The following is an 18,084-nucleotide window of genomic DNA, read 5'->3' as shown; positions in this document are numbered from 1 at the left end:
ATATGTATTATTACTTTACTGAAAAAGACTTAAAGCTACTCAAAGCTACTTGTCGGGAGCAGGTCGGAAGATAGACTGGGAGTAGAACTCAACCTGTTGCTGTAACTCAGTCTCAGTAAAACAAAGCATAATAGGATAGTAGCTAAACTAAAGCATAGTAAGTTTATTTCTGTTTTTTTCTTTCTTTGTAGATCGCGATAAATGTATTCATGCTGTGTCATCCAGTGTCACCCTAGTAACAATCAAATTAAGGCAAGTGTGGACAAATTTGGCGCCCCTAGTGGTGTGGCGCCCTGGGCAATTGCCCTGTCTGCCCCGCCCACGCGCCGGCACTGCCAACAGACATAACTCATGTTCATTTCTGGATTGGAAATTTACACTTTATTTACACTTGGATTCAAAGTGACCACATCCATCTCTGACCACTTCCTGAGCAGTTTGGTGTGGTCAGATTACTTTCCATTTTCACTGATTTGTTTGCAGTTAAGGTCCATCCAGATAAAAATTGCGCTAGTTGCATATAAATGCGTTTTGAGTGGGTCAGTATTTTGTGTGCATGGCATCCTGCCTAACTAGACCTTCCAACCCCACAAAGCTGTAATGTTTCATTTTTATGGTCAGTGGCTTGATAAGACTGACTGACAGAATGTGACATGAGGTCATGACAGAAAATTTGTCCAAAGTTCATAATCAAGAATAAGATAACAACTTCACAAGTCTAGTACAGTCACAATTAATAGTAGTGAAAAACAAAAAGCTGTCAGTACTAAAAAGCACAGAAAGCACAAAGACTAAAGAACAAACAAGAAAAGAAAGAGGTGGTGTAGGAGCCATTCTAGGGGAAAATATATTTTGATATATTTGTAATTTGTATATTTGAAATGATGTTGATAGCTAATAATATTAATTGAAATACTAGTGATATTGAATAGTTAATTTGTACTATAGTCATATTTGTTGATTATTATACAACATTAGATTTCTTATAGTTTCTTATGTAGGCCTATAGCCTAATAGATTCCAAGTAGTTGAAATACTCCTTTACATTGACGTCACCGTCATTAGACTCAATTGGAGTGAGAAAGTCCACGGAGCAACACAGTTTTTTGACCGAGAGAAAATGATTGCCAACTGATGAATCTTGTTAGTCTGTAACTGTTTTGTTTTTCCACTAAACGTTCTAAATGGAGTTACGGTCTCTCGAGATTTCTTCGCGTCAGACTCATTGCTTTTTGCATGGACTTTACCCAGTAGTCACATTTTGAAACAATGAAGGAGTGTTGCTACAGGGGGGTTGTTTAAGTGCAAGTTTGTGCCTAAAAGAAGTAGCAAAATAGTTAAATAGTAGAAAAGAGTGTGTTTATTTCTCACCCTGTCCCTTCTCTAATTTGACAACCGCACATTTTTCAGTTATTAACTGTCATTTGTGGAGATGTGGAGAAAGAATGTGAAGCATTAATATAGTAGTAGTAGTAGTAGCAATAAATATATACAATCATAGTAATACTCGTATCTGACTGTTAATCAGCCTTTTTTTTACGAGTTTTGTTTATCTTATCTTTACAAAGTGTGCCAATAAATATTGATCATTATTGCTTGTTACAGTTACAGGTGAAAGTACGATTTGTGCCACAACCCCACAATAAACTAGAAAGAGACCTCTGCCAAGGCTGACAACACCCCACAAGGCAGTTATGCACCTTTTGGTGGTATGCAATGCCCACCACCATGCCCCCTTTTGGCCAGTGAATGAAAAGTTAATCAGTTCTTCCTCGGCTCGTAACTAACCTTCATACCAAGTTTCCTGCAAATCCGTGGCCACCTTTTTGAGATTTCCTGCTTACAGATGGACAGATGGACAGATGGACGGACGGACGGACGGACGGACAAACACACAGACGCAGGCGAAAACATTACCTCCTTGGTGGGAGTAATGATCATATCTAATGATAAAAATAAACATCTTAAAATAACAAATGACCACAACAATTGATGAATGCTTACATCATCAAATAACAAATATTCACGTCAAATAAGGAAAATCCAACCATGAAATAATGAATATACATGTCAGATAATGAAAAGCCAAAGGCAAACGTCAAATGACGAATACACTCGTCAAATATGGAAAAGCCAACCATCAACTAACAGAGGAACAAATCAAATAAAAAACCCTCCACACATGAATTAGCAAACAGCTTTATCCATTTTTTTTTATTAAGATGTGGATCTACTGTTAGGCAGTTGATGTCGTGATTTCAATATTTGACATGGACATTCATTATTCAGTGGGTAGTGCAATATTTATGGCATCCTGCCTAACTAGACCTTCCAACCCCACAAAGCTGTAATGTTTTATTTGTATGGTCAGTGGCTTGATAAGACTGACTGACAGAATGTGACATGAGGTCATGACAGAAAATTTGTCCAAAGTCATTATCAAGAATAAGATAAGACAACAACATGTCATAATTTAATTATTGACATGGACATTCATTATTCAATGGTTCAGTTCATTATTTGATGTGGTCATTCGTTATTTGATGCTGTTAGTGATAATCTAAATATTTGTATTTTAGACAGTTATAATGCCTTAGTGATTGTGTGAAAATCATTTCATCCATCGACCCTTCACTAAAGAGTGAGTGATTTAGATTAGTAATTACTTATTCATGCAGTCCCCTCCATCTTGATAGGTAGTATATGGATCCCAAAATTAATGCACCTCCTGCTATCAAAAGCAGACTTTTCCTGCAGAAAAAGACACTTTCTCAGACTGGTATCTTAGATACCAACCAAAGATATCTGACAATCAGTTGTCAGAACTTGATCCGCAATTGAAATCAGTGCAGACTCCTTTGACTGGGAAGAGCTTCTAACATAATGTGGGTGTTTTCCTCTCTGCTGAACTCTATTTTGTCAAGGAGCTCTCTGACCTGATCAGTGTTTCCTGTCTCTTTGTTGTTGAACACATGATAACGCCCGCCACATTTCTGAAGCAGCTTCTGTAGGTTCTCGTCTTCCCTGATGAACCGCTCTATGTCGGTGTCTCCCAGTCTGTCTCCGTACGTGAAGAGCACCGTGGTGTAACGTCTGACTGCAGGACACAGCATCTTCTCCAGTGTCTCCATCCCTTTCTGCTCTTGTTGGGTGAAGCGTCCCAGCTGGTGGGTGAGGAGGAAGGCATGGGGACCCGGAGCGCTCAGCTGCAGGGCTTCTTCCAGCTCCGCCCTCACCTGCTCTTCAGACAGCTGGCTGCTGCAGAGCCCAGGGGTGTCCACCACGGTCACTCTGCGCTCCAACACATCACCCTCTCTCTTCTCACTGCTCAGCGTCACCGGTCTGAAACTTAAGCTAGAGGCAAACTCCTTCTTTCCCAGGATGGTGTTTCCTGCTGCACTCTTCCCCACTCTTTCCTGACCTACCAGCACCAGTCTCAGGTCAGTGCTGAGGACAGACCCTGAAAACAAGAGAGGTTATATGTGGGAGTGGGTTTTCAAGCAAAAAGAGAAAGTGCAAGAAAGGAAGATATTGCCAAAGTATTATCATGAAAATATTACAATGTACATTGTGATGCCATAAATTGTAAATGTGTTTTACAATATTGGTCTTGGCACACATGATCTCTTGGCATATTGGTATTTATTGAACTTCATGCTTTTTCTACAGAGCTGAGCTGAGGAAACTCGTCCAATGTGTGGACGCACAGCAAGCTTGTTGCCATTTTTAACACTTACACTAAGTCTAATAAGTTTTTAATTACTTGATTTTCACTTGAAGATAGATTGTGTTTTATGACACTCATAACGGACAAATAAAGTGAGTTTTATTCAAAAGAAAATGTGAGACATCTACCAAAAATGTGACACTTGCTTTTAGAGAATGATTTCAGGTGTGAAATTTACCGTTACACAGGATCCGATGTAACTGATGTTCTGATGTGTACTTCCCTTCTACTATGTCAGCTGTTATCATTGGGGTATTAAGGTTAGCTCCTATCATCACAGATGTTGAGGCTGTCAGCACCTCCAGAGGACTCAACAGGAAGTGAAATAACACTCCTAAAATATTATTATGGTCAGCTACCTTGCACCCTTTACTTATAACATAGATACATTTTAAAGTGTATAGTAATCAATGTTTTTTGTCTTCAAAATTGATATACAGCATGGAAACAAACTTCAAATGCTCATTATTCTTGCACTATCATGAACTCTCACCTGTTCACTCATATTTTACCCTGACAGGAGTGTCAGTAAAATGAAGAGCTTGTCTCTGTGATGGCTGTAGTTCCTCCAGATGTCCAGCAGAGTGTGATCACCTGATCATTACCACAGAAAAACATTCCCTTCTACTTCTCCTCTATTTACCCTCTATTTCACTCCATAGCTCATACTTTATTTTCCCTGCTCATCTCTTTTCTATTCTAGGTTCACAGGAATATTATCAGGGTGCTGTGACCTCTGACCCTTGACCTCCTTCTACTGGTTGCTTGCAATATTGATGATCTAGGAATTGAAGCTTATTCTTCTGTTGACCTGATTGTAAGTCACTCTGGATATGTGGTCAACTTAATGCCAGAGATATAAATGTGGATTTAAACTACAGACATACAGAAGATTACCATCAAGTTTCTATCACTGTAAGTTTTCATACATGTGTCAACATCTACAGCCACATTAGCACAGGACTGAATCCTCAGACTGACTGAGAAAATCTGTGTGGGAAATTAATGATTAAGAGTTGTTGCATGCTCAGTCAATTTTCCCTGGATAAATGAAATAAACCTCTCATAAGTGATCAAAGGGAGCGGTAACATTTATTACTCAAACATGAAATTAAAGTTGGATTTTTAATTTCACTGCCTAAGAGGTTGACACATGATGACAGTCACATACTGTATAATCTCAAGTGGAATGCATTAGGCTGCAGGGCTTGGCAGGTTACTTTAAAAATGTTTTCCATTATGTTACTAGTTAACTCATCAAAAGTAATCAGTAACATAATCCAAGGGATTACCCAAAATCAGTAATATATTGTGATTACGCAGTTACTTTCAAATTATTTACACATTTAAAATTATGGAAATGCATTTTAACTGTATTCCCAGAAGTAATTCTCTCATTTTTCACAAATAACTGTAATCAGAATACATACGTTTTTTTTTTAGGTAACGTAATAGTTAAATTTTTTCTAAATTTAGAAAACATAATGCTGTTACAAATAATCTGTTACTACCCAACCCTGTTAGACCTGTGTATGTGTATAAACTCCAACTACAGTGGGTTTGACTTTATGATGCCTTTTATTCAAACATTCTGTTACGCCCGGCCTAGGGGAAACACCGGGCATAGCATAAAAGTGACTCCCCTCCTTCCCCACTCCCAAGGATGACCAGTGCCACAGCAGGTGCAGTCCAAACAAAAGTGATTTATTTATCACGGCAGCGAAAAAGCGTCAGGGGGAGCACAGCCAAAATAACAAACACAACAATCTGAAAATTATAACCACTAACTTACCTAACCAGCAAAAGAAAACAAAGAAAAATACAAGCAGCTTACCTGCCTCCCTAACATAAACAGGAGAAAAAGGAAACAAAGGCAAAGGCTTCCCACCCCTACAGCTACCAGGACTGCTCTTCTAGAAGTTATTTACATTATGTACAACAGAGATCAATCTACAGCACTAGGTCAATACGGCGTTCACTTGGTTCACTACAGCACTGCACGTCTGTCTGGTTGAGAGCCAGGAAGAAGAAGGAGAGAGCCGGCATCGGACAGACGCCCCTTTTAAAGTAGGCGCCATTAGTCTCTCGTCCAATCACCAGCCGCCACCTGCAACTCAACAGACTGGGGAAAACACACAAACAGGGTGAACACCGCCACCCGCAGGCAGGGAGGAAGAACAGCAGAACTACAAATACACTCAAATACAAATTATGACCCTGGGTCATAACAATTCTTAATTCAGATATTTTCAATAAAACGTGATACACCCCATTCAGCCAAAACTGAAATCAAATTGTGAATCAAAGCTTGTAAAAATCATTTCATCCATTGACCCTTCATTGACCCTAGATTTTGATCAGTAATGATTTAGTTTCATCTTTTCATGTTTCAGGTCGCCTTCTGCCATATCAGGTAGTATATGGATCCCAACGCTAATGCAGCTCCTGCCACCAACAGCAGACCTCTCCTGCTGGAAAAAACCCTGAGCAGAACATAGCACATAGTTTGACACATTTGATTCAGTGCAGACTCCTTTGACTGGGAAGAGCTTCTTACATAATATTGGTGTTTTCCCTCTCTGCTGAACTTTTTGTCATGGAGCTCTCTGACCTGATCAGTGTTTCCTGTCTCTTTGTTGTTGAACACATGATAACGCCCGCCACATTTCTGAAGCAGCTTCTGTAGGTTCTCGTCTTCCCTGATGAACCGATCTATGTCGGTGTCTCCCAGTCTGTCTCCGTACGTGAAGAGCACCGTGCTGTAACGTCTGACTGCAGGACACAGCATCTTCTCCAGTGTCTCCATCCCTTCCTGCTCTTGCTGGGTGAAGCGTCCCAGCTGGTGGGTGAGGAGGAAGGCATGGGGACCCGGAGCGCTCAGCTGCAGGGCTTCTTCCAGCTCCGCCCTCACCTGCTCTTCAGACAGCTGGCTGCTGCAGAGCCCAGGGGTGTCCACCACGGTCACTCTGCGCTCCAACACATCACCCTCTCTCTGCTCACTTCTCAGCGTCACCGGTCTGAAACTTTTTGACATTAATCAAAATTGTGGTCAAATTCTCACTGTACGTTCACGCTGCAACACGTAACTGGAAGTCCATTTATTTCCTATAAAGCTGAATGATCAGGGAAACTCGGCTGATGTACGGACGCTCAACAAGCTTGTCACCACAGCTGAATTTGTCCGGATTATTGACTGGCAACAGTCAATCAGATTTGCATGCTTCATTGTTTCCCTTCTGATGTGATTTTGTTTCCTGATCAATAGTGCAAAGTGCAAAAAGGATTCCCAGCTTCCCAGTTCTCTACAACTTTTATTTGAAAGACTACAGGAATAAACGTCTCAAAAACGATGCTTGGAGCATGCTTGATCCACTGTTGTGGTAGATAGTAAGCTAGAAAGTAATTTTACTGACTTTTTCTTATCATTTATTCTCAATTTTCAAATAATGCTACCTAATTAGTGCTTGACAGCTAGCAATGTTAACTTATTAAAACAATGTAGTATAAAATGCAATACCAAAGGAGCAAAAATACATAAAATGCCTGTTTTTAAAATTGTAGCTGCAGACCACTACATAGATGCAATCCGAGCCTCTGGCCCTGCCTGCAATTGGTCAAAATACACCAATTGTGGTCAACTAAGGCACATGCAGTATGAATAGCCAATTAATTAACCCTACACCTACCACGATTTTCTTGTAAGCATTGGTCTGATCAGCTCAAACTACTGACTAAGACTGGGAATATTGAAGAGTCACCGTTTAATGCATTTCTCCAAACCCATAAGACCTGCTGCATCAACAATTCCCGATACCACAGGTTCCAAAACATCTTTCTTCACCTCTCACTGCACCTAGCACCTCCCACGGCACTTCTCACCGCACTTCCCACTACATCTCCAACTACATCTCCAACTACACCTCCAACTTCACCTCCTACTGCACATTTCACTGCACCTCTCACTGCACCTGTCACAGCCACACCCACTACATCTCCCACATCAGCTCTGACGTCACCTCTCACTGCGCCTCCCACTACATCTCCCACTGCACCTCCCACTGCACCTCCCACTACATCTCCCACTGCACCTCCCACTGCACCTCCCACTACATCTCCCACTGCACCTCCCACTACATCTCCCACTGTACCTCTCACTGCACCTTCCACTGAACCTCTCACTGCACCTTCCACTGAACCTCTCACTGCACCTTCCACTGAACCTCTCACTGCACCTTTCACTGTACCTACTACTGAACCTTTCACTGTACCTACTACTGAACCTCTCACTGCACCTTCCACTGAACCTCTCACTGCACCTTCCATTGAACCTCTCACTGCAGCCGACAGTGCACCACCAGCAGATGAAACTAATTTACTTCCATTCCACACTACAACAGCAACTCCAAGTGCAGCTATCAGGAGAGCGCCCAACTTTTTAATGAATGAATTGTCTTTCTCAGCAGTTTTACTTGCTGCTTCGGGCGTCAGGATAGGATTTTCTGTCAGAAGGCGTTGCTTTTCTTCTCTTATGGCTCTCTCAGCCTCCTTGAACATTTCATTGGTGTAGTGGCTTCCTCCGTTTCTCTGAACCATACTGTCAATCTTCTGCAGGAGCTCAATGACTTGAGAGGGATCTGCGTCTCTGTTGTCAAAAACATGGTATCCCCCATGGCATTCCCTGATGAAGTTGCGAAGAGTTGGATTATCACCAATTAATCTGTCTATGGAACCTCCTTCAGCCTTCAGATCATCTCCACGGGTGAACAAGGCCAGAGTGTAACATTCTGCCTCTTTGCCAAAGATTTTCTGAATGATTCTCACTGTTTCCTGTTCTTGGGGTGTGAATCTGCCCCTTTGGAGCACAACCAGGAACACATGAGGACCAGGAGAAGCAAATGACATGCATCTTATGATTTCTTCCACCACCTCATCTCGTGCTTTGGTGTCAGACAAACTAGGGAGTCCATCTGGTTTTGTGGTTTCAGACAGACCTGGAGTATCAATAACAGCCAGAGATTTTCCATCCAACTCTCCTGTTTCCTTCTGGCACTGTGTTGTCACTGAGGAAGAGGACAGCTGAGAGATGAAAGCTTTTCTCCTCAAGATGGTGTTTCCTGCTGCACTTTTCCCAACTCCAGTCTTCCCAACAAGCACAATCCGCAGTTCTGGTTCCTTTGATTGTTGTTGCTCTGTTGGAGAATTTTACAAGGACATTATTGTTGTTGTAAGAGTCTTGACATCCACATCCAAGTCCAGTCTGACAAGTCTGTCTTTTAATTAATGCAAAACCATAAATGTGTTTTTACGGAGCCCCTCTGGGGTCACATGGTGGAAAAAAAAAACTTGATGTGTAAACTGTGCGAATGGATTTCAAAACCGTGCCCTCGGATTCACAATACAAATCCATTTGCACAGTTTACAAATCCGTTAGCACAGATTGTGAATCCGAGGGCACGGTTTAGAAATCCGTAGTCACAGTTTACAGATCCGTTCGCACGGATTTACACATCAAGTTTTTTTTTTCTACCATGTGGCCCCAGAGGGGCTCCGTATGTTTTGCCATAATCAAGTCTGAATCATTTTTATTACATAAGAAGGATCAATAATATAGAAAATACAGCTGAGTACATAACAACAGACAAAACTCATGTTTATAATCATTTCCAGGCAATGCACACTTTATTCACACTTGGCTTCAAAGTGACCAAATCCATCTCTGACCTCTTCCTGAGCAATATGGGGTGATCAGATGACCTGTTTTCACTGTCTTTCATGCATTTTTACCAATATTTGTACACAGTTAAGTTTTGTCCAGATCAAATCTGAATAAGATGCATGTAATGTTAAGTATTAAATGGGTCAGTATTTTGTGTGCGTGACTTCCTGTCAGCCCAGTCCTTCCAGCTCCTCCCAACAACACACTGGTCATTCTGATTGATTTGTCTTAACTGGTAAACCTTGATGTGTGGCACAGTGTGATCGTCCTGAAGCACTAAGTGTGATCCATCCAGGAAGCTGTTATGCTTCATCTTCATGGTCAGTGGGTCGATAAGAATCTCTGACTTGGTCTTTAAAGTATTGTGAATTGATCAATTGGTGGATCAAATGATTGATTAATTGATTGGTTGATTGATTGATTGATTGATTGATTGATTGATTGATTGGGAAAAATGCCTACATGTACAATTCAACAGATATAACAGCAATGCAAAGCAAAACATAAAAAAACAATACCAATACAAAAACAAAAACAAGTCTTCGCCTCCAGTCATTTCTTGCATCCCAACCAGCAAATACACAGACACTGTGAGCTGCACATCTTCCAGTAGAGACTGGACAGGCAGGATTCCTCACCGCTTGTTTCATAACTGGAAATTTCCCCACCATACCAGCCAACCATATTTTTAGAAGAACTGAACCACCAAACGAAGGTCAGTTACCTGCTAAAGTGGCAGGTAAACAATCCTACAGCCACAGCCAAAATGTTCCAGCATTTAGCTGATGGATTGTGTTAATTTCTCCCCCTGTGCTGTCCATAATTTGATTGATTTATTTATCTTATCTTTATATATTGTGTGTTAGTAAGTATTGATTATTATTGCTTGTTGCAGTTAGAGGTGAAAGTAAGATTTCACTGAAAGCTACTTAATAAATAATGAATCTTTTTTTGTGACTTTACTGCTGGTTTATATTTATGAAAAAATGTCTGTGCTTTGCCAAACCCAAATGCTGCCCTGAGTAGTATACTGTACATTAAATGTACTTATGAGGCTGAGAAAGTTTGCTGGCCATGTTTGTCTTGTAAAGGCAGTTGATCTGTGATGTCGTGTCAGTGTTGATGTCTTGCTGCTGAATAGTTTCATTTTCTTTCTTTATATTATAGCCTCTTTCCAGTTCCCTCCCTTAATACATGCCACTGTTACCTGACCAGTTTGAGGACTGTCAGATTAGAAGTCAAATGATATATATTTTTAATACACATCATTACTAATTAGTTTGCTACGGAGCCCCTAAAGTCCCAAAAGGTGATATTTTTTTATCTTGTGCGCACAAGATATGGATCTTGTGCACACAAGATATTTATCTAGTGGGAACAAGTTAATTATCTTGTGCGCACAAGATAATAACTTGTGCGCACAAGATAAAAAAATATCACCTTTCGGGACTTTGGGGGCTCCGTATATCTTGTTCCCACAAGATAATTAACTTGTTCCCACAAGATAAATATCTTGTGCGCACAAGATAATAACTTGTGCGCACAAGATAAAAAAATATCACCTTTCGGGACTTTAGGGGCTCCGTAGTTTGCTCTGGTCACAGTGTGTTATAGCTCTGTTGTCTATGAATGAAGACCCAGCCTACACTGTGAAGGAAAAATAGAAAAACACCGTATCTGCAGATAGATAGATAGATAGATGGATGGATGATAGATAGATGGATAGATAGATAGATAGATAGATGGATGATAGATAGATAGATAGATAGATAGATGGATGATAGATAGATAGATGTGACAAATAGTGATGAAAAAGCAATAATAAAACCAACAAAATAAATAATTTTCTTAATTTCCCATAAGGCTATAGGCCTACTTTTGTAATTTCCCTTTCACCAAGGATGGCTGAATAATGACGTCATCTATGAAGGCCCCGCCGACACTGTGCTAGAGATAGATAGATAGATAGATAGATAGGTAGGTAGGTAGGTAGATAGATAGATAGATAGGTAGGTAGGTAGGTAGGTAGATAGATAGATAGATAGAAAGATAGATAGATAGAGTTCAGTTCAGAGATAAAACTGAATTTAAATGATAAAAAGTAATGAAAAAGCAATAATAAAACCAACTAACTAATAAGATATATTAAAAGTAAATACACCAATGTGAGTCTTGACTTTTGAAATAATTTATTCATCATCAATCATTTATAAATTATTTTGTTAATTTCCCATAAAAAACTTTTGTAATTTTCCTATCACCAAGGATGGCAAAATAATGACGTCACCTTTCCGGTAAAGCGCACGTTTAGAAAGAAATGGGCGCAGTGTCCGGCGACGTCCGTCATTACGTACGTCAGCGACGTGCGGACGTTGGTTTCGGGGCGGGGCTATAAAGCCTTGTTTTTCACTTGTACGAGCTCAACGGTCTCCATTTTGTGAGAGCTTCCGAAGCCGATCCAAGCGTCGTCCCCGTTAACAGGAGGATCCTAAATACGACTGAAAACTCAAAGTTAGCCGACGAACCGCTCGCTAACCAAGTTATTATCCGAAAGGAAAGCAAATCTTATCGTATGTCCGCTATCCAGAACCTCCAAACTTTTGGTAAGCCATTTCACCAAACTGAACCGACAAACAAGGTGGGGGAAGGGCGACTGCTACCGTTAGCCAGCTTGGAATAGCAACGAACTGACAATATCGAATTCCTGATTTCCTGTCAGTGTTACTCTATTTTGAATTCGTCGAAAATGTTTCTGATGATATTTTGGGCATAATCCAAATGGCTGCTGTAATTAAATGTACAGGTTTGTCTGACTTGGTCGTGTTAGCCGATTAGCAGGCCTTTGCTAACACTAACTGGCCGCCATTAGGCCTCAATCTCGCTAGCGTGTTAGCTTATTCTTCGGATCGTAAATTTGAGAAATAATATACATGATGAATTTGAAATCGCTCTGAAATGACCGTTGTAATATTTTTTCACGTGGGTTCGATAACTTGGCTGGCCTCCGTCTAGCGTCAATGTAAAAAAAAAAACAGCAGGCCCTTATTTTTCTAGCCATCTCTAAAACGCTAGCTAACGGTGAGCCACTTAGCAATGGCCACCGCTGCCAAATGTCTGCAAGCCGCTTAGCTGTATATTTAGCTTGCTGCACGTCTGCGCAATCCTTCATTTGAAATATGACCCGTCCAACTCGGAAAGCTGTGGCTGCTGCCAGATGACAGCTCATGGACTGTGGGGAGAGTCGGCGCTGTTGCAAGGAAGCAGTTTAGCTAAGCGGTCTGTGCGCTAGGTTCAGGCGCTGGCGTTGTACCACAGCAGCTGAAGGTGAAAGCTTATCCGCCATCAGCTTTGTGTTTTTATCACTAAAGTCTTCTGATCGGGAGCTAACCCCAGCGTCGACGCGTATGATAACATGAATAGACCGAGATGGCGTTTTTGCACTTTGCTAACGGCGATTGCAGCAATTATGCAGCCGTGTATAGCAGTGTTAGCTAGCGGTAGGCCTCATGAGTAAGCAGTTGTCACCTTGCGAGGGTTTGATTTGTGGTCGTCCTTTGTCTAAAGGGATTGTCCCACGAAGATTACCTGGATCAGGGTTTAATTTAAGGAACTTGAATCCTTGGTGTGCTGCAGTGATTCTGCTTGTAACCTTAGCAGGCCTGTACTTTTTTTTTTCTATGGCTGCAGTTCGGTGGTAAAGTATTTTTAAGCAAGCTGACCCATTTAGACCGCCATTGGTAGCATTAATATTCATTTCTGTTTTTTCAACTTGGATTCTGTCCTTGTATACCACTGCCTGGGCCATTTCTTTCTTTAATGTCTGCTGCTTTTATTGTTGCTCTAATTACACATCCTCTATTGTCCTCTTCCCCTCCCCCCCCTCCAGACCCCTTTGCTGATGCAACTAAGGGTGATGACCGCCTCCCAGCCGGGACAGAGGACTACATCCACATAAGAATCCAACAGAGGAACGGCAGGAAGACCCTCACCACCGTCCAGGGCATTTCCGCCGACTATGACAAGAAGAAGCTAGTCAAGGCCTTCAAGAAGGTACTGTGTTGGGATGGTCACACTTTATTTCCAAGTTTCCCATTTTTTTGTAGAACGATCCGGGATGGATAAAAGGGAAGCTTTGCACATAGTCTTACACAACTGAGGGACACATGTCAGGGTTTTATTTTTCTACGACACCGCCAAGTCTTGTGTTTGTAACCGTAATTCCAAGATGAGATGTCTGCTATTTTGAAAAATAGTGACTCATTGAATCGATTTTGGTTTTCTTAAGGGCTAACAGGTAGTTTTAAGCCCTTGATTGAGAAAAAAAATAATTTCCTAAGTATTCCAAAATGGTTATACAGCATATTAGGTTGGAGCTGTTTGCGTTAACATAATACTCTGTCTTTAAACATTAGTCATAATGTACTTGTTTTGACCCAACAGTTTACTTCCATTGGAGATCGGTGTTATATCCCCCATAATTTCCTCACTATTTTCCACCAGTCAAACTGTGGTAGTTATTGTAAATTCAGTAGATGTTTCACACCATGATAATGGAATGTCACCAAATCATGCTGAGTGAAAACATTTTATTTCTTTTGAGAGAAAGAGTGTGTCCTTGTGTTTTCTGGCCCTCTGACTCATTGTTCTTCTGTCTCTCCCTCTTCTCGCCCCTCAACAGAAGTTTGCCTGCAATGGGACAGTGATTGAGCACCCAGAGTATGGTGAAGTGATCCAGCTGCAGGGAGACCAGCGCAAGAATATCTGCCAGTTCCTCATCGATGTGGGTCTCATATTAGACATCACCTTCTTTTTATATAGTCATCAGATATCGCGGCCTCTTTACATCGTAGTCGAATGACTCTGCTATTTATAACACCAGATCTCTACCTGCAACGCCAAATGTGTGCAAATGAAACTAAACACGGCACAAAGTACATTCTGTGCTTCTCTACTCGGTTGACAAAGTGCCAGTGAAAAACAATGCTTTAAAATATGCTCTTATTTGAATTCTGTTGCGCTTAACTTGCCACAGTGCCTAATTCTATATAAAAGGGTGTTAGGTACATGCAGGTGACATATCTACAAAAAACTCTTTATTTTGGACAGTAAAATCTTTCTTGGCTCACAGCCCATTGGCAAGTGAGGCAATAGGAGACCCTGTTGGTCAACCAGATCTCCTGGCCACTTCTGTTTCATTTTGGAACTTGTATAAAAGCCCCAGTAGCCTTGAGGGGGTTCTTTACTGTCATTATGGGCACTCCGTTGCTGCCCGTTGCATCACTGTCATACCCATAATCCTGGTGAGCAGCGTCCTCTGCATGTGCTCACACTGCATGGATCGGCCTGGGGTTTCAGCCTCAAGCCCTTCGGTCAGGCGTTTGTTCTTGGGTCAAAAAGCTGCCAGTTAAATTTGCTTGGTAGTCTTATATATATATTTTTTGTCCTTTCCTATCTCACCGTCCAGTGTTAAGTGCCCCATCATAGTTTGGATGTGTGTGCATGCAACAACTTTCTGCGTTTCTCTGATCCATTCAGTTGCCTTGTTAACAAGAATCGATGAGTCGAGCATTCACAACAATACAGATGTTTTCATTACAAGAAAATTGGAGAAAATAGAGCTGTTATGAGATTGCTGGCATGAAAGCAGAGTATCATGCACTGCTATCTAATGTAATTTTGAAACCTATACTTAAAGATTGAAAGTAGATATTACCGATATTTTTCCCTAAAGTAAATGTAGCATCTTGGAATTAAACTATTGACTGATAGGATAGCCTTTCATGGGCATGTAACAACATATCTTTTCTTTGTGTTGTGGTAAACATTGCCAGGTTGACTCCAGGGTCGACTGTCAATCAGCTGTCTATCAGTGGCTTGTGAACGCAGCACGCTGACTAGAGGCCAGAGGTTGCTTCAGTGTCTAACTCCTCTTCTCTCCCCCCCTCTCTTCTCTCTCCTCTCTCTCTGCAGATTGACCTGGCCAAGGAGGAACAGCTCAAAGTCCACGGCTTCTAAAAGCTGCCGGCAGCCCTCCCCTTCTCTCCTGAAACGCCACTCGAATCCCTCGGCTCCCCTCCCTCCTCTCCTCCCCCCCTCCTCCTCCTCCCCCTCCTCCTCCTCCTATGTGCTGCTGTTGCTCTTCCTCCCCCCTCTCCCCCCCTCCTAGCAGCCCCACCAGCTCCTATTAGCTAACACAGCAGTTTTACCTCTTGAACAACATGGGACTCTGTAACACCAGTACCCCCCTACGACACCAGGGGGCAGGCTCGCTCTCGCAAAGACACACCACTGCAGCTCCACACAACATCAGGGACGAGTGGTGATGACCCTCCCACACACTTCCTCTCCCCCTCCCCCCCTCCCCTCGGGTTATTTTTTCTTCTTTTTTTTTTTTTTTTTTTTAGGTCTTGTGCCACAATAAGGAGGCACCGTTTCATGTAACTTTTTTGTTTTGTACTACAAGGTGTTTCAATAAAACGATGAGTCTCCATACGTTGGAGTGGTGTCATGGTGGATTTTGAGGGTGGCGGAGGGTTGAAGGGGTGGGTGGGGGGGTGTAAGGGGGGGGGGGGGTCATTGGCGACATCAGTGTTCAAAGCTGAAGTGGGCGATTTTTAGATTTAACACAGGCTGCAGTGAGCCTGGGGGGGGGAATCAAATATTAAAGGGGATGCTTGGCGTTTTGAGGCATTTTTTTCCCCCCCACATCCAGGAAGGTGTTCTGTGTAGTTTTGCCAACATAAAGACGAGGTTTCCCTCCCCGGTCCGCTTAGCTCGCCCGCTGGGAGCGTTTCCGTGTCCGACCGCCCGCCTGCTCCCTCCTTACACTCAGCAGAGGATGTGGAGCGTCGACCATCTTCACCTCCACTTGGCCAGCCGGCAGCGTTGTGCTTCTTCCCTCAAGTTTTTTTTTTTTTTTTTATTATTATTTTGACAATAACGCATAATTTTCTAATTCTGTAATTTGTTTTTTCTTGATGCAAATAAATCCAAGTATCGACTAATTAAATGGGTGTTCACTGGCGATTGTTTGCTGCGGTTAAAGCACGGTCTGTAATGAGGAGCATGAGTCATAATTTGCAGAAGTAAACGGATAATGAACCGACTCCAGAGCGGGAAATCAGCTGTCAAATGCTGGGAAATCTTTGGCTCTGGCTTGTGAGTTTCTACTCTACCAGCCGCTTCATTTAGAGGTTGTACTCCCAAAAAAAATCTAATTGCCTGGTAGAAAATAAAAGTCTGATTTGGGATTTACCAGTAGACCAAGCTAGTTTCCCGCTCTGACGTCAGTTCAGCACTCTGGTTTGGTCCAAATACAAATCTTGGTACCAAACGTCTGTTAGAGAGACTTGAATCTTTTCATTTTCTACACTGCAATAATATATAAAGATTGGGTTTAAGAAGTTGTGAAGCTAAAGTGAATTAATATGTTTTAAATCAAAGCCATGGCCAGGTCATACTGTGCTCCTGTGACTGAAGATCATGATGGAGGGGAGCAAGTCTGTTTTGCAAATGCCACATTTGATTCAATAAAAAAAAACCTGCAGTTGATATAACCTGTCTTGTTTTTCGTGGTGTGTGTGTGTGTGTGTGTGTGTGTGTGTGGGGGGGGGGGGTATATTTCCAGGCTTGACTTTGGTGGTTAGTTCCTTCTGCAGCAGGTTTTTGGGGTACCAAATGCTTCACAGATAAGAAAATGGTAAATAAAAGACAGGAAAATACACAAAATATAATACAGGCAGTAGGTAAGATATTACAGTGAAGCCTCTGGGAAAATTGTATTTTAAGAAATGATTTACAGTTTTGTTGTTTTTTTACAATTGGTTACAAGCATTTCTCACTATTTTTTCAAAACTCTTCTCTGCACTAACATGCAGTTTGGCACATTTAACGCCCAAAATGCACCAAAACAATGCAGCGTGTCAAAATCAAATCACTAGTGAAACGGCAACACTAGTTTTCTCCCAACAGTCAGTCAGAACACACTGACCTGAAAACACTCTGACAGCAGGTAACATCACAGTAGATGCAGCACTTGATGTCTTTGAAGTAGTAAATTATTATTTTGTGCTCCAGTTTTTCTTTTGTATCATTTATTTTATTGTATTGTAATTAACTCACACTTTGTTCTTTGGCTGACAGTATAATCAATCAATCAATCAATCAAACTGTATTTCTATAGCACCTTTCAAACAAATCAAATGCATTTCAAAGTGCTTTACAAGTGATTGATAAAACATAGGATGTTAAAAATGGATTTACAGACCAATACACACCAAAACAACCAAAAAAACCCCCCAAAAAAGACTCCAGACTTCATTTTGTTCTGCCAGGCTTTGCAAGCATGAGGAACCTGCATCCGTCTCCTTCTACCCATAATCCCTTGCTGTTTTTGGGGGAACTAAGTTTCCTGTAGTCGGTTCAGATCACCGGCGGGGAAATCCTCTCCACACAGGAAGTGACGAATAGAAACTTAAAAGAGTGAAAATCCAAAGCGGTGTGCGGTGGGTTTAGAGTTTCCTGACGTCACGTTTCGTCTCATTTCTGGGCGCTGAACTCAAAATGCAAACCGCCGCCCCTTTTTGCTTTGGGGCGAACGTGTGAAGGAGGAGTGCAGATAGAGGTCTGCAACCCGACCCGA

The 18,084-nt window shown here is 41.7% G+C and overlaps 3 protein-coding genes across 3 annotated transcripts; 1 reads left to right on the top strand and 2 right to left on the bottom strand.

Annotated features, from left to right (window-relative positions):
- Window positions 1-2,843: 2,843 nt before the first annotated feature.
- On the bottom strand, window positions 2,844-7,050 carry LOC139640082 (GTPase IMAP family member 8-like). The gene is made up of 3 exons (XM_071514246.1): window positions 6,133-7,050; window positions 5,707-5,834; window positions 2,844-3,460 (listed from the first exon to the last, which is right to left on the bottom strand). Exons 1-3 carry the CDS (start codon window positions 6,759-6,761, stop codon window positions 2,844-2,846), a joined length of 1,374 nt encoding a protein of 457 aa, XP_071370347.1. The 5' UTR covers window positions 6,762-7,050.
- A 1,044-nt stretch (window positions 7,051-8,094) lies between these two features.
- Window positions 8,095-9,441, bottom strand: LOC139640084 (GTPase IMAP family member 7-like). Its single transcript, XM_071514248.1, has 4 exons — window positions 9,417-9,441; window positions 8,695-8,916; window positions 8,201-8,661; window positions 8,095-8,115 (listed from the first exon to the last, which is right to left on the bottom strand). The coding sequence occupies exons 1-4, from the start codon at window positions 9,439-9,441 to the stop codon at window positions 8,095-8,097; spliced, it is 729 nt and encodes a 242-aa protein (XP_071370349.1).
- Window positions 9,442-11,865: 2,424 nt separating this feature from the next.
- On the top strand, window positions 11,866-15,935 carry eif1 (eukaryotic translation initiation factor 1). The gene is made up of 4 exons (XM_071514247.1): window positions 11,866-12,046; window positions 13,330-13,493; window positions 14,122-14,223; window positions 15,414-15,935. Exons 1-4 carry the CDS (start codon window positions 12,016-12,018, stop codon window positions 15,456-15,458), a joined length of 342 nt encoding a protein of 113 aa, XP_071370348.1. The 5' UTR covers window positions 11,866-12,015; the 3' UTR covers window positions 15,459-15,935.
- The last annotated feature ends 2,149 nt before the right edge of the window (window positions 15,936-18,084 follow it).

Source organism: Centroberyx affinis, unplaced genomic scaffold (assembly GCF_046629955.1).
Source record: "Centroberyx affinis isolate AG114_WGS23_722 - 3 ecotype Tasmania unplaced genomic scaffold, CSIRO-AGI_Caff_v1 ptg008326l_1, whole genome shotgun sequence".
NCBI lineage: Eukaryota > Metazoa > Chordata > Actinopteri > Beryciformes > Berycidae > Centroberyx > Centroberyx affinis.
This window is presented reverse-complemented; position numbering and strand designations above follow the sequence as displayed.